The sequence below is a fragment of the Zootoca vivipara genome, chromosome 7, assembly GCF_965207765.1.
Source record: "Zootoca vivipara chromosome 7, rZooViv2.hap1.1, whole genome shotgun sequence".
NCBI classification, from domain to species: Eukaryota; Metazoa; Chordata; class Lepidosauria; order Squamata; family Lacertidae; genus Zootoca; species Zootoca vivipara.
The window spans coordinates 64,553,816-64,577,437 of record NC_142590.1 but is presented as its reverse complement, the minus strand read 5'-3'; the positions used below and the strand labels follow the sequence as shown (position 1 = coordinate 64,577,437).

The 23,622-nt window shown below is 42.1% G+C and overlaps 1 protein-coding gene across 13 annotated transcripts in view; it reads right to left on the bottom strand.

The window, feature by feature from the left end:
- CEPT1 (choline/ethanolamine phosphotransferase 1) overlaps window positions 1–23,622 on the bottom strand; it is a 57,313-nt gene that overhangs the window by 6,261 nt on the left and 27,430 nt on the right. For 2 of the 13 annotated variants that reach the window (XM_088674479.1, XM_088674475.1), the window contains 4 exons: window positions 21,136–21,545; window positions 13,390–13,537; window positions 10,457–10,598; window positions 189–273 (listed from right to left, as the gene is read on the bottom strand). In XM_088674479.1, coding sequence (XP_088530605.1) covers window positions 189–273; window positions 10,457–10,598; window positions 13,390–13,537; window positions 21,136–21,474 — 714 coding nt within the window. In that variant the 5' untranslated portion in view covers window positions 21,475–21,545. Of the gene's footprint in view, window positions 1–188; window positions 274–6,230; window positions 6,316–10,456; window positions 10,599–13,389; window positions 13,538–21,135; window positions 21,546–22,840; window positions 23,620–23,622 lie in introns of those variants that run through there. The other 11 variants (XM_035122756.3, XM_088674482.1, XM_035122752.3 and 8 more) reach the window with 11 other exon arrangements.

Below are 23,622 nucleotides of genomic sequence, written 5' to 3'. Positions count from 1 at the left end.
TGGCAGCACATAATACAAAAGAATGATGGCTTTAAATATATTATGGGATGAAGCAGTGCAATATAGCCAAAATGGGAAGGTCTCGCCAACAAAAAAGGAAAGAGATACTGTTCTAAATGTGTAACAAAATGGGTTGGGAAAAATAAACAATGTAAGTTACATGTGATATACAAGATGAACAGAATTACCATCGCTTGCCAAAATGTTGGTCCTCCAATCACTGCCAGTAAATGCATGGTTATTATGAAGACTTGAACTTCAGTCACATCAATTCTGATTAGGTACAAAAAAGCCAAAAAAGCACAATTACTCAAAGCCATTTATAATCAATTTGCAAGCATGGCAGCGCTCCTCTATCATGCACAAGGTAAAATGAAACAATGGAGAAAATGTTTTCATGATATACTCTTGTTGTACTGCTGTTTGTCATCACAGCACAGAAAATGGAGATCTAGTTAGGGATCACAATTTTAGACAGTTCTATAATAGACATGTGTCAAACATACATAGCCAGAGGTGTTTTAAAGGTTTCTACTGAAGTCAATCAACTGGCTGGATGGGCAAACTGATTTTAAGTGCAAGATAGATTTCCCATTCCACCGATGATTGGCTGCTGGACACAAGTTTTCAAAACTCCTCTGGCTGCACTTCTGCTTCTATCCTACCTACATCATGGCTGTCTAGGAGTGTGGCCAAAAAAGTTGGAACTTGTTTACTTCTTTCAGCTAACCATAAGCAGTTGCAGAAATGTAAGCATTAAACCTTGCCCACCAAAAAAAAGAATTCCGAGTGTTACTTTCTTGAAAAAAAATGTTTGGCCTCATCACAATCTCCTTTCATTCTTGTTACAGGTAGGTAGCCGTGTTGGTCTGGATCGAAGTAAAATAAAAAAATTCCTTCAGTAGCACCTTAAAGACCAACTAAGTTTTTATTTTGGTATGAGCTTTCGTGTGCATGCACACTTCTTCAGATTCTTCAGGTATCTGAAGAAGTGTGCATGCACACGAAAGCTCATACCAAAATAAAAACTTAGTTGGTCTTTAAGGTGCTACTGAAGGAATTTTTTTATTTTCCTTTCATTCTTGTCCTGCTATTCACATAGGCATGGAACTGATATACTGCTACCAGTCTCCTAACCACAGATAAGAGTTTGGGACCCCTCCTTCCTCGCATCTCAAGAATAAATCTTCCCTCTTCATTTTTCCCATGGTTAAATGTGATACCTTCGGGCGGTAACCAGTTACTAACCATGGTTAACACTAACCAGGGTTTGAAGCAGGTTTGCAAACTTTGGTTAAGAAGCATCCCTGAGTAACACCAAATTGATTAAGGCAAATAAGGTAAGGGGAATTTGCACCGGAGAAGGGAGGAAGGGTGCAAGCCTGCAGCTTGCTACCAATATCTTAACCATGGTGAAATGCTTGGCAGTGTTACCCCTTCAGTGAACCATAAACACCACTACTAGTCTTAGCTATTGTTGTTCTTTTGAAGGGCACTTGGTTGCAACTCTGAAGTTTGAGGGGTTTGGGCAGGGGTCCCCATACTACGGCCCGGGGCCCGGATACAGCCCTCGAGGCTCATTTATCTGGCCCCCTGCGACCCCCCCACCGCCACCCGCTCTTATCGGCACGGTGTGGCTGCCCACTTCCTGGTCGCCGGAAACTATTTCCGACGCACTTCTGGGTCAGAGGAGGCCCATGCGTACAAGCTACTTCCGATGCTCCGGAGACCTGGAAGTGTGCTGGAAATCACGTGTGCGCACGCGTATGGGTGCGTGCTCCTGCGCGCTCTGGCCCACTGTGCAATCAGCGCTCGAGGCACCAGCCCAAGGCCAGGTAGGTTTGGAGACCCCTGGGTTTGGGTCTTCCTTAATAGGCCAATTGACACTTATGGGTAGTATGAATAAGCCATACTCAGAGTAGCCCCAATGTATCAATGTAATGACTGCATGCAGAATACATGTGTTCACCATTTATTGTTACTTATGCAGATTCGTTAGCTAAGAGGCCATGGTTGGCTGTGGAGTACAGTGCTCCTGTTAAGCAGGTGACCATGTTAGAAAGTGAGGGCACATTCCTGGGCAGCCTCCCCTCTTCTCCTGTCTCAAAGGTGAGCAATGCCAACAAAGCTGACAGTGCTGACTTTCTGTTTGATGAATTAAGATTCTTCCATGAGACATAATAAAATAATCCTGTCTTGTCTTTCATATATGAGAAGGGATGCTGCTGAATTCACAGAGAGTAAAAAAGATGCATATGTGTACATACTCCATTTGTATACTGTAATGATAAAGTATATAATTGTATGTACATAATATAAAGAAAAATAAATAAATCATTGTTTCTTAATTTGCCACATGCTTTCTACTCTCTTTCTTTTCCACAGGCATTACTAATGGACACCAATGCACTCCCATATTTCCATGCTTCACAAGAGAAACATAATGTAGACCTTAGCACTAGAAATGAAATGCTTCTGTTTATATGTACTTTATACCTACAATCTACATAGGTTCAAGTTCCAAAGCCAAATGGGGATGTGACCACATCCAAAGGCCAATTACAAAGGAAAGCGTCTTCACACGCAGCATGAGTTACCGTGTTTCTCATATTATAAGTCATGTCTTATATTTATTTTTTTCTCAAAAAAACACAACATGGCTTATTTTCAAGGGATGTCTTATTGAGCTGCGGCTCCAGCCAGCTCCCGGGCTTCGCGCGCTGCCCGCTAAGGCTCCTGCTGGCTGCTGGGGCTTACCGATAGTGCACTTTGAGCTGCGGCTCCAGCCAGCTCCCGGGCTTCGTGCGCTGCCCGCTAAGGCTCCTGCTGGCTGCTGGGGCTTACCGATAGTGCACTTTGAGCTGCGGCTCCAGCCAGCTCCCGGGCTTCGTGCGCTGCCCGCTAAGGCTCCTGCCGGCTGCCGGGGCTTTGCTTAGCAGGGTCCCGATCCTTTGTTCTTTGCCCGCCGCGGCTCCTGCCGGCTGCCGGGCTTTGCGCGGCTTGAGCTGCGGGTCTAGCAGGGTCCCGGCGCCGCGCGCTGAGGCTCTACCGTAGCCGGGCTTCGCACTGAGGCTCCTGCTGCAGCTCTTGCTGTGCGTGCTGCAGCTCTTGCTGGCTCCCACTCGGACGGAGCTCCACGTGGCAGCGGCATCCAGTTCCGAGGAGGCATCTTCCTTTTCTTCTTACGGTACCGTATTTTGCACAGACCTGCTCCCACCACAACCCGGTACTGCTACGTCTTATTTTCGGGGTATGCCTTATATTTCGCCAGGTCATGAAAATCCTGCCATGCCTTATTTTTTAGGGATGCCTTAAAATATGAGAAACACGGTACATAATTTCTGAAGGCACTTGCTTAAGTGTATGGCTAATAACTTCTAACAAACATTTGGCCTCAAATCACTGCTAACAAAACATTTAATACTCTGCTGTGACAGATGCAATTACTGGTTCAGACATTTTTAATTAGCTTCATCTATGATGGCAGGAGGGGAAATATACACCAAGAACAGAAAAGAACTGGATTAAGCAACCTTGTGTAAATCATCACTGTTAGTCAAAGAGAAAACTGAGGCAGCAGAGAAAGCACAGAAGAGGAAGAAATATCTGAAAGTGGGAACAGGATGGGTTTGTGAGAAAATATAATAGATTAACATATGAAGCCTTACAATGAGAGACTGTAACATTTTCAAAACACTACCTACAAATACTTACAAACTGTGTTAAACCCATTTCATGTCCCACATATGATCAGCACACTTGCACTATCAATTATGTTTGTGTCAGGGAGAATCCCTATTATAAACTGACCTTGTGAAAGAAATAATGTCTGCATTTCAATTTACTATTTTTGCTTTAATTCAGATTTTATTAACCATTATTTTATATTTGAAGGTATTAAATGCATCATTTACATCTTTAAAATCTAAGATGTGAGATCTCAACTTTTTTTACATTAAAAAGCTTTTACAAAGCTGAGGTGCCAGTTAAACTCACCAGGCACAGGTTCAAAAATGAACTTGCAAGCCATATTACTGGCCTGAAAGAGGCACATACTGCAAATCACCAACTTATTCTTTGGTTCTCATAAAATCTGAGTCAGAATTTCTAGCTTACTCCCAACACACACACCCCACCTACTACATGACTGCTTTGTGTAACCAGAAGAAGTCCCACTGGGATTTATCTCCTGGCTGCCCAAAGCTGTCAAGGGTAACCATGGTCAGGGAGAGTTGCAGGCCTTTCCAATGCCTGTATCTTTGATAGCAGTATCCATAAAAATCAACGGGGGCAGGTAGCCCCCACAAAGAATGCTGCCAATCCAAGGGTGTTCAGGTGGGCATTTTCATGGGTGCAGTCTTTTAAATCTTTCTATTTAGTGGAACGCAGCTCTATTAGACTGAGATGGGGAATTTTTAAAGATTGCACCTGTGAAAGACCACTTGTGGTGGTGCATACTCTAAAACGAAGTTTTCACAGGTGCAGCTTATTTACCTCAAAATGTTCAGTCAGTTATGTGCAACTCCAGGGGCCATTCTACCTCAGTTCTCATTTCTCCATGTACTCATTTTGTCTTGCTTTTTTTAAAAAAATATCTGATCAGACGTATATATGAAAATAGAAATAAAAATGACAGCTGCTCCACAGAGTTGGAGCAAGTTAGCTGTAAAACTTGTGGAAAAAATATTCAGGGTCTCATTGACTTGTCATAGTTTTATAATGTTATGTGCATCCCTCAAACCAGGAGGTCTTCAGTTCAAATGCCACCTCAACTACTACTCACTACAGGGTTGCAGCAAAGCTACTATGCCCCAGCATCTTTCCTCCTCAGCCTCACCTGCAGTGGGGGGTAATAATACCACAAACCTTACATTGTTGCTATAAGGATTACAGACCCCATGTATGCATTTGAACAGCTGAAAGCATGATATAAATGCTACCCCCCCTTACTGATATTACATGCTGGCACAGCTGACACTCTGCTTCAAACTTATCAGCAGTTTGCTCTGCAGCTTGTTTTGTGCCCCACACCAAGTCATTCAAGCTTTATGTTGCTTCATACAATATGCCAGCTATGCTTGACCAAAGTAATCAGTATTTCCTGCAACTTTCGGTATGAGCAGAGTACAGCTAGCTCCCATGCCCATGTGCTTGTGAGAGCCTTGTTTGGAATGGGACTCCCTTACCCCACCCCCACCCCGCTTGACTGTATCAGGAGTGAAACAGACTTCAATCCCTAAGTTTAGCAACTACTGGAAAAAACACACCCATATGCTACTTGGCAACAGGTACAAATTAGGTTGAGAAAGGTTGTCCAGCAATCTTTCTGTGTGAAATGACTTTTGCTGACACAAATAATATTAATAGAAATAGGTTTAAGAAAAGGACAGCAAAGGAACATATTGAGAGATTCAGAAGACCCAAGTTTAGTTTCTTTCTTAGAATTACGTCATCTTACATAATCAACATACTCATTCGGGATTCTACCAAGCAAAAAAAAAAAAAAAAGCTCAAAACCCCTTCTAAGATCTTCAATTTACTTTCCTAATATCTAAGGAAAGGGAAGCTGGCAATGGGAACTTCTGTTTATGAGGAAATTACATCACTATTACAAAGATGGTTAGGAAAGATCCTAGAGCGCTCTTTCCTAAGCGTGAAGGCAAGGAACTCTAAAACATGACTAAAACTGCAATCCTAACCCCACTTACCTGAGAATAAGTCCCACTGAATTCAGTAAGACTTACTTCTGAGTAGAAATGGTTAGGATTGCCCTGTAAGAATACTTTTCTAACATCAATATATTTCACGATAGCTAACAATTCTTTTTCCTGGTGGAAAGGTTTCTAGAAAAAAAAAAGGGAGGAAATATTCCAAAGGTGTTCCAACAAAATTAATCCAGATGGTTCTACCACTCTGGCATTCTGCTCTTCAAAGAGGTGAAGTCAGTTCTGCATATTTTACAGTAGCCAATAGGGGAGAAAACACCAGAGTTTCAAAACAAAGCTTTTTTTGTTTTGTTTTAGAGTAAACAGGGGAGGAAAAGTTTGATAATCTGAGTGAGTTTTTATTTTTCATTCAGCCATTATGAGTTGCCTTTAAAACAAATGTCCATGAAATATCACCAGGAAAACAATTGGCATTTTTGCAGTTACTCTGTGCATGACAAAAGGTGCTGCTTCTAGAGAGTTCGTGCCATTGTTCACTGGGTAACATTGATTTGCATCTGTTACCGTGTTATTCCAGAACCCAGGTCCCAGAGTTCCTGTGAGAAGCTGAACTATTGCAAGACAGAGTTCAGACTCTGTAACATCAAATCTATGTGTGAGGGAAAGAAACATTTAAAAACAGCTTGCTTAGAAATCTTCAGCTTAATAGTTCCATAAGAACAGATTTTCACACACAATTAAGGATACAGACTTCAAATCAGGGTAATCTCCTTCAGAATGTTATGACAGTTGCTATTACAATTGTAGAGAGAAATGAAAAGTAGTAGTAAATCCACATCCCATACAATTCAATTCAATCCCACTGAAGTCAATGGTAAAGTTCCTACTGAGTTTAATGGCTTTGGACTGTACTCATAAGGAGTCTGAAAATATTATAAAAGCAGTACATAATTCAAATACAAGTTACTAGGCAAATACCACAGAAATTGAAATTAAAGATTTACATTTTCAATAACAAAACTGAATTAATACAATGAAATTTGAAACTAAATATTATGTTACTTGTAACAGTAATATTTTAACTCAATGAATGCAAATAAAGATAATATTTTTACAATCATGCTACAACTTGCGTATAACTTTGCTTATACAGTGGTACCTCGGTTTACGAACAGTCCTGTTTACAAACTATTCGGTTTATGAATTCCACAAAACCGGAAGTAGTGTTCTGGTTTGCGAACTTTACCTCGGTCTACGAACAGAAGCCAAATGGTGGAAGGGCACTGGTGGCGGTAGGCCTCATCAGGAAAAGCGTGCCTTGGTTTAAGAATGGATTTGGTTTAAGAACGGACTTCAGGAACGGATTAAGTTCGTAGACCGAGGTACCACTGTACTCAGGAAAAGAAGCTATAAGAAGGAAACTTTACTCATACTAGATTCTTTAAGCACTTACACTGGTCTCTTTGTAAATAAAGCAATAAGAAGAATGTAAGGGGGCTGTGCATCTATTTTATATTTATTAAAATATTCCACTTTAAGGCTGCAATCGTATACAGAACATTGAACTCACGTGAGACTTACTTATTTTCTTTGTTCACAGAACACTATTTGTTCTGCACCAAGCACTTTCTGCACTACTTTCAAATTTAGCTAATGTTTCGGTCACAATGTATTGTTAAGGCTTGTTTCCCCCAACTATCATTCCTGCTTTAACATTATCTATGAAGCTTTGCATCTAGTAAAATGTACTCTTCAAATTGTATGAATGGTAACTGGTGACACTAGCATTATACCTTGTGGCACCACAATGAAGATAGGAGACAGAAAAGCCGAATGCGAGAAGAAGATATTGCGAGAAGAAGATATTGCTAAACAACCTTCCTACCCTTGAGATGGGTGTGGACAATAATTTGCATGTTCCCATTTGATTAGTCAGTGATTTTATAACTTAGGAAGAAATAATGCTTTTTTGCCTTTTAAACCTGCTAAATCCTTAACTAGTGATCTGTAAACACTATACAGTATTAAAAATAGGTACTAAAACATGAATTGTGTTGAGGAAACAAGAAACATTCCATGACAGGTAAAGCTAAAGAAAGGAACAGTAAACAATTATTGCAATCTAAGCAATGCATCTGACTTTTTGAATGCTGTGTTTAAACTTGTGGGTAATATTCAGCATTAGTCATACGCAGCATAGATACTCTGAATTCACTGAATTCAATGGATCTACCCTAGGTATGACTGTCATTGGATATCACCCTTATAACTACATTAAAAAAAATTAGGCCATTATAATCAAACATTTAAATAAAAGAGAAGACCTAATGAAACAATGCTAGCTTAACTAGCAATTTACCTGATTGAAATGAACTAATCATATTTTCCCAAACATATAACACATTTTCTTAAAGGTTACAGAACAGAATGCTTGTTCTTTCTTGCTTTGTCAAATAAAACAAAATAGGTTAATTAGTGTACATTTCAAACTGTAAAAATGTAAATGTATAGCATACTATATTTAACAATGTGTTATTTAATATTATGTAGTTCTTTTTGCCAGCAAAGCTGCTAAGCTTATGTCTCACCTCGTGTTACACTCAAGCTTGGGTTTCATTTCATGATATGCACTAACTAACCTAGTGACAGCCTAGTGACTGCCTAAGCTGGAGTTCAGTGAGCTCACCAAAATCCAGAATTGTGGGTCAAATACAGTTGCATGAAATCACTGCATAAAACAGCTACATAACATTTATCTTGAGTTTGGAGAAGGGTGAGCAATTTAAAAAAAATAGACATATACACAGATTCCAATAAGCATATCTTAGAATTTGAAGAAATGAAGTTGGGCTGCAACACTTCAGCCTGAGAGAAACTTTAGCTTCCATACCAGCAACTGAATGGACCACATTTGTCTATTTTCTACTGGATGTATGATATTATTAATGCTCTAAGAAAGCAATTCCCTTCTGAGGCACTAATTTTAATATTAAGTAATTAACACACCACTGTAATTTTGAGGGACAGAATGGATTAATCTTGGCAACTGTCCTTCCTTTCCCCATTTTTTTAAAGTTTACCCAACACTCTTGTTTGCCTGAATTACTTTTGCCCTTCAAAGCTAGTTTTGCAATGTTTTTATGCAACACTGAACTCTAGTGCACTCCATTAAACTTTCCCACTCATTTCTTTCCTCTCCTCTGGCCTGTATCTGCATACCAAAGCAGGTAAAGTGGGAGGCATCTAAAGAAACCAGTATGGCTGTATAAGGAGCTTACAGATGAGCTGAATTTTAAGAAGGCCATGTATAAGAAATGGAAGAAAGGGGAAATCACAAAGGAAGAGTATACAACAGTTGCAGGGAACGTCTGGTGGGCCAAAGCTCAGAATGAGCTTAGAGGTTAAAAATAATTTTTAAGTGTCTTCTTTCTTCTCCCCCTCCCCGCCCCCACCTTCCACTGTGGCCACCATGAGCAGCAGGTGCAGCAGTTGTTCAACGGCTTTACAAAGCCCTGCTAGCCAGAGGAGGGAGTTTCAACTGTGGTCTAAAATGGAAAAAACAGAATTGCATGGCACCTAATTATGCCTCTAATTCTTACACTATTCTTAATCAATCTGTGCTGCTAATAAACTCTATGATCAGGGACACTAGTTCATGGAGGCTGAGCTATTTTGGGGCCCCCAGTTTTGAGAGGGTGGAGGAGACCGAGCATGGAACCGAGCATGGCACAGCTTTAGTGGCCAGCTCCTCCTCCTGCCATGGAAAGAGGCCACGTGAGAGAGAGGAGCCACTGGCCACTGAAGCTGCACTGCACCATGCTGAGCCTCCTCCTGACATCACGTGTGCGACACTGCCCCAGTCTTTGGTACAAGTTGGTGCCTCTGCATATGATTATTTTCAATCTGATTATTCACTACTAGTGTATTTCAGCCCGTTCAAAAAACGAGAGAGAGAGAGAGAGAGAGAGAGAGAGAGAGAGAGAAGCGAGCGGGGCTTCTCCGGGACGTGCTGCCTGCGCGAGCGAAGGGGAAAAGAATCAGCCGTGAGAGGGGCGAAGGGGAAAAGCAGCAGCCGTTAGAGGGGAAAGTTGCGGCTGCGTTTCCCTCCAGTGACCGCCTGAGGTGGTTTGCTGTGGCAGCGGGCGGGCGGTGTGTGTGTGTGTGTGTGTGTGTGTGTGTGTGAGAGAGAGAGAGAGAGAGAGAGAGAGAGAGCTGTGAGAGGGGCGAAGGGAAAAAGCAGCAGCCGTGAGAGGGGAAAGTTGCGGATGCGCTTCCCTCCAGTGACTGCCTGAGGTGGTTTGCTGTGGCGGTGGGCGGGCGGTGTGTGTGTGTGTGTGCGAGAGAGAGAGAGAGAAAGAGAAAGAAAGAGAGAGAGAAGCGCACGGGTCTATCTCGCAGCCTCCTCCTCCTCGCACTGCTGCTTAGAAGCGAGTGGTTGGCGGCCGCAGGTAGGTAAACGGTAGGCAGAGGGGTTGGGGGGGGAGAGCGCGCATGTGTGCGTTCCAAGTCTCTGGTCCAATCCCTGTGTCCGTGGGGCACATGCGCAGTAGCGCGGAAATGGGACACAGGGAATCTGGACGCAGAGACACAGGGACTTTATTATATAGGATGATGAAAATGTGCCGAACTGAAAGAACAATTTAATTAGTAATACTTTTGTTTAGGCCAAAACATTGCTTCAATATACTCTTCCATAGATTACAGATTTGCATGTACCTTCTGATTGACTTAATCACTTAGCAATTTAATGTGTGGCAATATTAGGTTTCTCTCTTAGGTGGTTTACTTACATTCCAAAGCGCAATGTTCCAGAGACGTATGTCTGCCAGTGTGCGCAGTAAAACATGAACGTTCCAGCAAAACAGCAAAAGAACATCCAGTCAGGATTTGTCCCCAGCTGCACAGCAATACACGTTCCCAAAACCACAAACACTGCAGGAAAAAAATCAGTTAAAATGAGCATAGATTACAGATTTCAAAAGCAAAGAATGAACAAACAAATGTGTTCAATAGTCTGTAGTATGCAGTTGGCATTCTGTTTTACTTACTGCTCTGTATTTTTGATGCATGGTCATAAGAATGTTAAGATTCCAGATCAAATATATGCATAAAGTATAGTCGGAAACAAATTTCAACAGTAACTAAACTACAGTAGAGAAAACTGGTGGGTTCTCAGTTCCATCAGAATTTATACTGTTACACATTTTAAATATGAAAATAAAAATACTATTGAGTTTTAATACCGGTAACTGCATGATTTTAAACACAATTGTCTGGGAGTACGGTAAGTCTCATTGAACGGAGTGGGATTTACTTCCAAGTAGACACACATAAGACAACTCCAAGGAAAGTAACATTTCATAACCACTGGGCAGCCCAATACTGTTATGGTTAAGTTAATGTGGCACTAGAGCAGATCCAGAATTGTTAGATTGATACTGTAGTTCTGCAAACATAATAGGAAAGAGGAGAAATCTGACTATTAGGATTAAGCACATTTGTTTCCTTTTCTTGTGTTATAATTCCTCCTGCTTCCCCTAATCAAGGTAAAGGAGTGGTGAAATTGATGAAGCGATATTTGAAATAGCTTTGCTCACTTTGCTGCCCTTTTGCAGCAAAGTACTTAGTACACAGGTTGTTAGACAGGAACTCAACCATTTAATGCAGGCATCCCCAAACTTCGGCCCTCCAGATGTTTTGGACTACAATTCCCATCTTCCCCGACCACTGGACCTTTTAGCTAGGGATCATGGGAGTTGTAGGGCAGAACATCTGGAGGGCCGCAGTTTGGGGATGCCTGACTTAATGCATCATAGCATTAAGCAGGGGTTCCCAGACTACAGCCCGGGGGCCGGCTACGGCCCGCGAGGCTCATTTATCCGGACCCCGGCGCCCGCTCTTATCGGCGTGGTGTGGCTGCCCACTTCCTGGTTGCTGGAAGCTATTTCCGACGCACTTCTGGGTCGGAGGAGGCCCATGCGCACAAGCTACTTCCGACGCTCCGGAGACCTGGAAGTGCGCTGGAAATCGCGTGTGTGCACGCATATGGGTGTGTGCTCCCGCGCGCTCTGGCCCACTGTGCGATTGGCACTCGAGGCACCGGCCCAAAGCCAGGTAGGTTTGGAGACCCCTGGCATTAAGCATCACAGCTAATTTTGGTTGCAACTGGATGAGACTTTTTAGAGTTTATATCAGAGAGGCTCTTCATGTTTTATTCTGTTTAGTAGGTTTAGGGGTGCTTAATAATGCTTTACTAAACATTATTTCTTAACTAAATGTTTTATTCTATTTTATGTTTAACATCCAACTTGCAGTAGAACTGTGCTAAAACATCACAATTTCAATTTTCATGTCAAAATTTGGATGTTCAGTGAGTTTGACAAAATGGTCCAACAGGTAAGAAAATTACACATACCATTTCAGTGTGTGTGTGTGTGTCTGTGTGAACTTTGCATCCAAATTTTTCACACTAGTCACATCTTAGATAATTTTTTTAAAAAAAAAAACCTGTTAAAGCTACTTTGGGGGCTTCAAGGAATTGTGCAGTCCCTGAGCTAGCCTACAGGACAGTTTGTGAAGCTTCTGAGTCTTAGGCACTTGCAATCACTGAGCATGTGTGAACAGGACTGGACCAAGTTAAAGCAAAGCAGGATTTTGACATATAATCTCTGTAAGTCCTTTCCACAGGGCTGAGACTAAGGGAGGTCCATCTCATGGCCTAAGATGCAGTTGGCTTCAGGTTTGGTTGGACAAGTTTAGGGATTCCACAAAGCCTTTGTTCGTGAGGCTCAGGAGCTTCCCTTAGTTGTAGCATGTGGGCTAACACAATTTCTGGCATCTTATTAAACAACCTTAAAATCTCTCATAAACTCCCTTCTGATGTCTAGGATTTGTTTGGAAAATGAATGAAATTTCAGGGGAACTTGGAAAATCATGGTGCTTTTCAACAATAATGAAGTAATAATGAAATTAAAAGACTTAGATCAGTTTGCCCATCACATACTGTAAGCTATTGTTTAATGTGAATGTGCAGCATTCTAAGTGCTTTACTCCTGTCTAGCTCCAGCCAGGAAACAAACCATAGACTGGTATAGCATTACCCTAAAACCCAGGCTTGTGGTTTGTTTCTCTCCAAAAACATGGAAAAACCAAGGTATGCTAACCACTTATGGTTTGTGGGTTTTTTTGCGGGGTGGGAGGAATCATGAGTCCAGGTTTGGATGAAAGACTAAATCAGACTATGTATGGTCTGCTTCCCAGCAACATGGCAGGTGCAGGGGTGAAGTGCCTGTGATTTCAGTGGCATGTGCAAGCATGCTGCATGCTCACATTAAACCATCACTTATTTTAACTATAGTTTAAGGTACTCAGCTCTACTTTATTGCTTCTTTGTTCAAAGAATCTGGACAGGGGGTAGATTAAAAATCTAAATGCCCAATCATATTTCAAATATTTTAATACTTTAGATTTACTGTCATTTTAAAATAAGAATTTAAACTATTTACTATGAAATTAAAATTACCTAGTGAAAATTTTATTCTGTATTAAACATACTAGCCAAACTTTGAAAGATGGCGCAGGATTATACAATCAGAGTACATTATTTTCATTCTGCCAGAGTGCCAACAGTTTTCTTTCTGTTTGCAGTTCAGTATCCCCAGTATCCTTCAAAGTATAAACCACTTAACAGACCGTTATATTTCAGTAATATATGACTTAATACCTGTGGACAATGAATCACAGCCATGGTCAAAAAGTTCTCCCAAAGGGCTACTACTATTGGTTCTTCTTGCTTGCTTCCCATCTATAGCATCCAAAGACTGGTATATGAAAAGGCCACAAGCACATGCAATATATGCCCAAGCAGGTGCCTAAAAGAGAAAGAATGTGACTGCAGTTATAGTAAAGAAAAGGCTTACAGGGTCTTAAATCAGACATGGTTCTCCCAGCATGGTTCTCCCATGCTGCAAATTTATTCCCAGTTTTAACTATCTGTAAACGGTTATAAATATTCCCACTTTTCTGGAGTGTGGAAAACCTAGCTGTGACGACATGGCTTGCCTTAAGTACTCTTACAGTTTAATCCTACACATGAAGCTAGTCTCACTCTGCTCAGTAGGGCCCACTCCCAAATACCCATGTATTGTGCAGGATACCTGTGAGAATAAGTCTCACAGTCCAACGAGTTCTAATTCTAAAAATAAAAAAATTCCTCCCAGTAGCACCTTAGAGACCAACTAAGTTGATCATAGATATGAGCTTTCGTGTGCATGCACACGAAAGCTCATACCTATGACAAACTTCGTTTGTCTCTAAGGTGCTACTGGAAAGAATTTTTTTTTTCCGACTACGTCAGACCAACACGGCTACCTACCTGTAACGAGTTCTAATTCTGTAATGGATCTCTGGTACATTCATCCCAGAAAAGTGTACCTGGCTCCAGGCATAACACAGGAACATAAGAAACTGCCTCATCCCTAGTCAGACCATTGGTCCATCTAGCACAGCACTATCTACACTGACTGGAAGTAGGTCTGCATTATTTCTAGACAGGGGTCTCTGCCAGCCACATATTGAACCTGTAACTTTTTGCATGCAAAATAAAAGCTCCATCACTGAGCCACAGACTTCCCCAAAATATTTTCTGCACCAGGTTGTGACATTGTTTTATACACCCAAACACTTGAGTGTTGACACCTGTCTCTTACTCACTCTCAGTGGGTGGTTTTTAGCTGCTTGCATTTTTATTGTGATGGCTTGTAATAGTTTTATAGCAGGAGATGTGTACTTTGGCATGTTTGTGGAAATGTTTGATCACTTGTAAGTTTTTCATATTTGTTTACTATGTAAATCACCTCAATATCTTTGAAGAAAAAGTGTGCACGCACACGAAAGCTCATACCAATGACAAACTTAGTTGGTCTCTAAGGTGCTACTGGAAAGAATTTTTTTATTTTGAGTATAAAGTGACACATAAATAAAATAGCAACAACAACAACAAACTATGCACTGTTATTGTCTTAGTTTTACAGTTTATGTAACATACTGGAAAGAAACAATTTCTTTCAAAATTTACCCTTAGCACAGATTCTATGGCACAGATTTTTACCAAACATTTACAATGTCTAGGATTATGCTATTTCCCAAATTTCTTAGATTTTTAAAATGTCAATACTATATAAAGCCCTCAGTAAATAACTTCTTCAAACAATTACTTCTCCAGTTTTGAGCACTACATTAGCTTTCCTATTGGTGATTCTTACCAGGACTAGAAACACCTCTGCATCCTACTTGCCAAGAATGTAAAAAGGCAATCTCTGGCCATGCTTAAGATACACAAAGGAATGGGGAAATTTTCAGAGCTCATTTAGGCCAAGCCTCAAATAATCTAAATCACTATTTCAATACATTTCAAAAATGCATAGAAATTTCCAAGGCCCCATGGTCAATTGGGAATTTTTGATTCCTGCATTTTATAATTGCATACCACCCTAGAAACAAACTGGCACCCATTCTTGAAATAGTTAACGTTTAACTCCCAATACTGTATGTATTTAAGAGAAATCCAGTAAAGGGGAGAAAATTTCAACAAATCTTGCTATACAGATATGAGTGATTTGGATTTTGGTGTATATTTTTTCTGTTTTTTTGCCATTTTTTTTGTTTTACACAAAAAATAAGCATGTATAGTGCAGTAAAAATATTATGCAAAAGGAAAATAATAAAACATATTCTGATACCTCAAAAAGGATGCTGAATTATCTTTAATATAAACCTTTTTGCATTGTTTACAATGGTGTACAGTAACATAGAATGATTACAATTCCAGCATGTAGAAATATAGTCCCTTTCTCTTATTTGTATGTTAATTTGTATTGTAAGACTACATAAATTAATATTATAATTGCACTGAAATGCAAGAGAATTGTTCTCAGGGGGAATTTCTCAGTCAGGACAATAACAGAAAAAATATGCTGATCCAGCCATCAATCCCACCCTCAAAAGGAAAACCAAAACAGTGCTCTGCATTACAGCAATATATAATAAATGCTGATCTAGATCTTTAATGCCTGGATGAGCAAGAATGCCTCAGTCTGTATCCATTAATCTCAATTTTGTAATAAATACTATCACTAGTCATTTTATATATTTCTATGACACTTCCCCTAGAATGTCGCCTATAACTATAATTTCTCTGCTCTATTTATCTCCTCGCCCTCTATTTAAACATCATCAGAAGCCTAAGTAAACATTGTTTCCCTGTCTTACAGAAACAACTCTGTGCATGTCTCAGGGTGTATATACAGATAGTTATTCAAAGAGCTGAGGCAGGATTTTAACTGTAACTCAATATATGTCAACTTGTACTTCTCAAGGATTGCTACTCAACTGGATGTTTGCAAAGTACTATCTTACATACTTGTACTACTTGAGAATAATTTATAGTAAAGCAGCCTTCTTGCTCATTGTTTAGAAGGTGACATTGAATCATACATGTATATTTGTGAAATGGGTATGTAAATGAGTATGCGGAAGGCATATGGAATAAATAAACAAGACAGATGTAACTAAGTAACTTCAGCATATATGGGGTTTCCAAGAAGTACCTTAAATATTTAGGGAAACAAGAATTACAAGATAAAGGATGTGTCTCAAGGCCCTCCCAATTGTGTTCTGAGCGTCTGATACAAAGTACAACATTCACACTGGATTGTTGTCAGAAGGAAAATGCCTCTATTGATAGCTGAGTTTAACTGTGGTAATGAATAAAGTGGTTCTTCTAAAATGTCAGATCCATGGGATCTTTAATCTATGGGATCTTTTACTTGTACAGTGCAGGTCCAGAAGTACTGATCCCCAAAATCTTATGACTCTTTGCACTCCTAATTTTGCTCTTGTCTAGATGAGCAGCAACTGGAAATGCTCAATAATACTGAAAGGTAGATGGATAGATTAATTGATAGCTTAAAGAAAGAAGTATTAAGTGGAGTTATGCAAAAGCCACAGTGCAGCTCTGTGCCCTCATTAATTATCTGGATGAAGGAGTGGACAGCAAATACAGTGGTACCTCGGTTTACGAACACCTCGGGTTACGAACTTTCGGTTTACGAACCACCGAAACCCGGAAGTAAGTAACCCGAGGTTTCCGAGGCCTATGGAGGCCTCCACGGAGGCATCGGAGCGTCCGCGACGCCTCTCCACATTAGCGCGACGGTGAAGGTGGAGAGACGTCGCAGGAGCGCGATGGTGAAGGCCCGGCCTCGCGGAGGGGTCAAGAGAAGCGAGGCCGGGCCTTCACCGTTGCGCCCCTGCAGAGTGGAGAGGCTCGGGCTTGAGAGAAGCCGCCGCTGCTGCTGCCGCCGCCACTCCAACCAGAGCCAGGCACACCGCGAGCCACCCCAGCCAGTCCTGGCGCCTGGTGGTGGTGGTGGCTGCTCTGAGGAGGAGAAAGGTCGCCCGGCTGGCACCACGTAGAGAGGGAAGGAGAGCTGCGAGCGCCACCGCCGTGCAGCCAAGCCTCTCACCGCTGTTTTCTATGCGCAAGGTAAGCGCTTCCAAAGGGACCCCCCCACCCGCTTTGAAAGAGACGCGGCCGCAGCCGCAGGGCTCCTTTCCACACAGTTAGCCTCCGTGAAGGCATCGGAGCGCTTCTGTGGCTGCGTCCCAGTCGCGGACGCTCCGATGCCTCCGTGGAGGCCTCCATAGGCCTCGGAAACCTCTTGGCAGACAGTGAAATTCATGTTAAATTGAAGCTTTAGGGGGTGTTTTTCATCGTCTGGAACGGATTAATCCACTTTCCATTATTTTTAATGGGAATGTTTGCTTCGGTTTATGAACACTTCGGTTTATGAACAGACTTCTGGAACCAATTGTGTTCATAAACCGAGGTACCACTGTAGACAAAAAAACACAGATTAGGATGGATTGCCAACACTTGTTGCAAAAAAAATTAAAAATTCAAAGGGAAGGAAGCTGTAACAGAGAAAAGTGTGAGTTTTGAAAACAAGATCCAGACAAGCAGTAGGATTACTAAAGATTTTTTGGTAACTAACAGAAACAAAATTAGCACAAGTCAACAATCTGACCTGAAATCAAAAGAGACGCTGAAATTGTTACTTTCATTATTGAAGCAATTCCTCAAAGACTATGTAAACCAGAGATAGAGAACCTGCATTACCTCGTGAGGAATATTTCAGGGGAGCAAATGCCAGTTGTACAAGGGTCCAGAAGTAAAAGTGGGCATAGTAAAGTGACTCTTAACTTTCTTCCTTTCAACCATGCAAAGCAAGTCATCCCTTCATCCAGGCAAGCAAGAGGTGTCATCACAGTTTAAGGTCACATTTCAACCAGAGAAAAACACATGTTGGGCAAAGCCTTTAAGAAGTGTGGCCTAGGAAGACTGGGTGGTCTGTGGAGAGTCCCATGGGCTGCACATAGAGGCTCAGTTTCACTAAACAGTCCCATAAGCAGAAGCCCCCTATCCTCCCCCCATGGCCCCACAAACTGGTGTTGGGGGAGGGTTGGAAAAAAAACCCCAGAACAGCATATGTGGGAAGAAGAATACAGTTCATTCTATCAGGAAAACAGTAATGCTTGTGCTGATGGAGCAATCTGCTTAGTGCTAAATTGAATTCCTCTCTTTGACTCTGGGTCTGAGGTTCCTCACCCCTACCACAGGCAATAATATTGTTCTGTATAGGCCCTGTATAGGCCCTAAATGACTTAAGATTCAAATATATTAAAGACTGCCTCATTTTCTACAGACACCCCCTCCCCGCAAATGTGAAGATCAGCAGAAAGGACCATCTTAGTAGTTCTACCTCTCTTAGAAGTTTAGGGTGGCGGCGGCTTGGAAAAGAGCATTCTCTACAGTATTGAGAAATTCCCTCCTCACAGAGGTGAAACTGGCTTTTTCACTATATAGCTTCCAGCAAATGCTGAAGACTCACCTCTTTACCCTGGTCTTTGATACCTGAAATGGGTATTTTCAGGGCCCACTTTATGCCTTTGATTGTAATCAATTTTAACAGTTATAATACTGAATTTTAAATTGTTGTAACCCACACTGGGACATGCTCATGAAGGGTAAGTAATACATGTAATGAACAACAACAACTACTACTACTACTACTACTACTACTACTACTACTACTACAGGGGTGGGAAACTGCATCCAGATAATGGGCCAGAGCCTTATCTCTTCTAACTCATGGGCCAAATTTGACACAGGGGTGGGGCTGTCCACCTCTCAAGCACCTGATATTACAATGATGTCAAGTGATACGGGGATTTGAAGCCCTGACAATCAGCTGATTTTGGGGACTTTAATGCACTGCACAGAGCTCTTCAAAGTGCTGGTGACCAGCTGATCATTGGGATTTCCTAGCAGTGCTGAGGATTGCAAAGAGGCTTGCAAAACTGCTGAGGTTGTGCTGTGAAGTCCTGACAACCAACTAACAGTGGTGCTTCAAAAGCTACCTTTGGCCCAACACCACCACCTTTTTACCTCCCCACACCTGACACTATACAGTAATACCTCTGGTTATGTACCGTCCTCCTTGCGAACGCTTCATGTAATGAGCTCCGCTAACCTGGAAGTAGGTGCTCCCGGAAGCGAACTTTGTTAGGACTTTAAACCTAAGACGCTGGCAAATTAGCAAGGTCATGTGATTTAAGTCGTTAAGTCGTTAAGTTGTTAAGATGCTCAGTATATAGAGAGTGTTTGTTTTGTTTGCCTGGTGGGTGTGGAGCAGTCATGTCTGAAAGCTCTGGAGGTGTTTCTGTTATTTTTCTGCAATAAAGCTGTCTTTGAAAGTTGGGCTTCCATGGGTCGTTATTGGCAAAGCTACAAGGCTTTTGCTACTACAACAAGAATCCAGCCGCTGTGCTTAATGCTCTGCAAAGAGAACTGTTTCTGGTCTGCGCAGCGCAAGCATTTTACTGGACCAGAGCAGAAAACCTCTTAAACTTTGCCCCGGGATGTGAGCGGAAGTTGCACACTGTAGGCACAGTGGGACGCCCCATTAGTAAAAGCGCGCCTCAGGTTAAGAATGGTTTCATGTTAAGAATGGACCGCCGGAATGAATTAAGTTTTGTAACCGGAGGTAGCACTGTATATGAAGTCAAGGCAGCTGGGCATGCCTTGGCCAAAATGGTCTGGCAGGCCAAATGGGGAGGTTTGGTGGGCAAGATTAGGCTCACAGGCTGGAGGTTCTCCACCCCGATATAAGGCCTCATTTGGAGTACCATGTTCAATTCCGGATACTCAAGCTAATGTATGATATGCAAAAATTGGAAAAGATCCAGTGAAGAGCTATAAAAATGATCAACTGCCAGAAGAGTAAAAAGAAGAAAGTATGGTTATCCTAGGAAAGAACAAAGATTCAGGAAGGAAAGGAAGGGGGGATTATTTACCTACCGATTAGTCAAAAAACAGGAAGGTAATATTTGGAACAGTCACTGAACTAACTACTTGAGAAGTTGTGGAATCCCCATTATGCACAGGCATCCGTCAGGAAACTTAAGGTGAAACCTGTTCCTTTCTTAGAAGAAGAGAGATTAATTAGGTAATACTTGATGATGCTTTAAAACCTTAAGATTCTATTTTTAGCAAGCTATTGGTATATTTTATTTATTCAAAAATTTGTATAATCTTCACTTTATCTATATAGGAGCCTGGCCAAGCACAATAATTTACAGATCAGTAGTAATCCCTTTCACATATAAGTTTTCAAGCAGGAATCCTGCTAAGCAGCTGCTAAACACTACATAAGTAAAGGCAGAAAAACAAGTATCTCAGCATAAGCAAGTTTCATTAGTAGGGTGCTGAGTCACTTAGAGCTTATTACATATATATTTCATAGCAGTACAGATGGAAGGAAAGTTGAGATCATGTACTACAGAAAGCTTCTTGGATTAAGGAAAAGATATCTATTGCAATGGTGTGATGCGTGCAGAATCCCCCAATATTTGATAGCTGAATTCCAACAATAAACAGCTCAAATTTTGCTTTCCCCCACATATATTTTAAAACATTTTTAATCTCCAGATCTCACTGGATGACAAGAGCCAGGTAGTATCAGACCTTGGGAGAGTGGCATTTTGATATTCTTTATATTTTTCATGTTTATGCTTGATATCTCTGCCCTTGTTACAAATTTTATGAACTCCACTGCTTTCTATCATTCTCACATTCTGTCACACATCAGTATTGCATAGTGCTCATGATATTATGAAAACCTTTGCGAAAATAAACAATGTATCTTATTTTAAAATAATTAAGGATTGTGCAAGTACCGTCTTATTGGGAATTTTAGAAACATAATTTAGATCCTTTAAGAGCAAAAATTACATACATAAAACTCCAGATATGTCTGTTAACAGAACACCAAAGTAAAACATAATACTGAGCCATTCAACAGGAGTAAAATCCCCTCCTCAAAGAAACATTAAGAGATATTTAGCTTACCTGTTCTGTAGCTGTCGGACAGTAACACACTAATATTATGGTTGTGCAGATGTTTATTATCAGTCCAACTATTGTAATCAGATTAGGGGCAATCCAAGCTGGTACTCTTCTAACTAACCATTCCCAGTAACCTTGCATTAGTGGTTCAAGCAGGGACCGTCCAGAACTTTGATACTTGTGTTCTTCTAAACGTTTTAGCTGATGCTTTGTCAAAGGTGGAGTAGGCAACTGAAGCAGCTTGCTTAATGTACATCCTGCTGAAGCGATGTGACCAGAGCGCACAGGGGATTCCAACTGCAATTCCCCACATCGTTTCTTCACGGATCGATTCCCACTCATGGATTTATTAGCTTTGATGTTGTATTTGACAGATTTTAACCGTTGTAAAGTATCTCAAGATCCTAGTCTATCTGGAACATAAAGTATTTAGATTAATGTAACAGGTGGAAAGCTGTCAGGAATGTCTCAAGTGTTTCATAGCAAAACATGAGATATTTGAAGGCCCAAGCCTACTCACAAACAAAACAAACAGTGCTCAGAGATTCACGTGACAGAATAAGTGCCCCCTACTACTATTAGACAGGAACCAGAAATTGAAGTTGCAGCTGTTGCTGATCTCTTTATTTTAATGCATTCAAGACAGCAGGAGTCATGGTTAGTTTCTTCCCAGCACTAGCAGGGACGAGCAAGGCATGTGCAATCAGTTCATGCATGGTAATCCATGGCTTACAAGTAACAATGACATGTGAGCATGGCTACAGTGTCTGTCCCAGGCTATGCTGTTGGCTCTGGATAGAGAAAACAGATCAGCCAAGACTTGCTATTAGTTTGTGGCTACCAACATGGCATTTAGCAGCCATTAGTCACAACTATAAGTTACTTTAGGAGAATCTGGACATATTCAGGGACATAGGACAAGGACTAGAACTATCTGAGGGTAAATACAAGGAGCAAGTTTAATAAATAGTCTCTTTTTGATTGGGGGTATTTGGACAGGCCAATTTCTCTAACTGAAACTTAAGTTTGTACTTCAAAGAACACATTTTTATTAGTTCCTTGCTATTGATACAAGCAGATAGCATCCATCTGGTGCATTATGAGAAGTAGTTTTGCAAAGAGTGACAAGAAGTGCAGGAAAGAAGAAAACTTTTACAGACTTCAACAAAATAAATAGAAGATAAAGAGATAAAACTGAAGAAATGTTATTCAAGCCTTATGGATGATACAAAATGAAAGCAATTTTTTTCTTGAACTCCCCCCCCCTCAGGTTGCCTAGACTCAAGTTCCAGAAATTGTTTATGCCTGAAAAGAACAACAGAAGCTTGCCAGACCCTTGCTAATAATTCACTTCAGTTAAATAAGCAGGTCAGAAGCACTGAGTCAATACAGTATCAACAGTCACAAACTAAAGAAAAAGCACAGTGCCAAGATCCAGTCCTCTCTGGTCTCCTCTCTGGTCACCAGGCTATAGAAATTACTCCAAGGATTAGGGGGGGTGAGGAAACCCCACACCTGCCCGTAGGGAAGTGAAAGCACCGCACTTTCACTGTCAGGGCACATACTTTGCATGTAAGCCTCCTGTAAAGAGAACAGGGATGGCATAGCATTAAAATGTGCAAGGTGCTCGGTTCAGTCTGCGGCTGAAGGGAAGCAGGCAGTGAGGCTGATTCAAAGACCTATGTCTGAGACCTTGAAGGGCCGCTACCTGGGCTAGATGGGCCAATGCTCTGGACTCCATGCAAGGCTGACCCTCCTGCGGTCTCGAGACACTAGGTGCAGCCTTGTTCTGAGACTGCCACGCCTGTACCTGACGCAAACTGTGGCATGCCTGCGTGTGTGTTTGTGTCTCGGAGCGCGGAGGGTGGCTGTTTTGACTTGTCCCAGCAGTGGCGCCCGCTCCGATTACACGGCTCCAAGGACTGGCTGACATGACACGAACTGCGGCAGCCCACCCCTCTCTCTCTGGCACCGGGAGCCACGCACCTTCCCAGGCGCGGCGGCCGGGGAGAGGAGCCAACGGCAAGGGCAACCTCCGGGGTCCGCTTAGCGCAAGCCACCCGCCCACCATCTCCTGCGCAGATGCCCCGCAGGCTCGGCGGGAGGGCGGGCGAGCGAGAAGAGACCCTCGCGGTCCGTCTCGCCGAAGGACCCCGGTGGCTGAGGGGGGGAGAACTCACGTCAGCCAACCCTCCGCTGGGCCCGGAGGAGACCCGGCGCTGTCGAAGGCCGAGTTCCCACCACCAACACCGCCCCCCGCCCGACAGAGACCATCGCCCTGAAGCGCGCCGAAAAACACCCGGCATTTACCTCAAACCAGCCTCTTCGCCCAGGCGGCACTTTTACGTCCCTTTTGCGGCTGCCGTAAACAAGGCCGGATTGGTGGTTGCTTAGGACAGGCACGCGAGTGGGCAGAGGCTCCTAACGGGGAGCCGGCGGGAGCGCGCGCGGGCCGGCGGGAGGCTGCCTGCCTGGCTCCAGGGGCGCGCC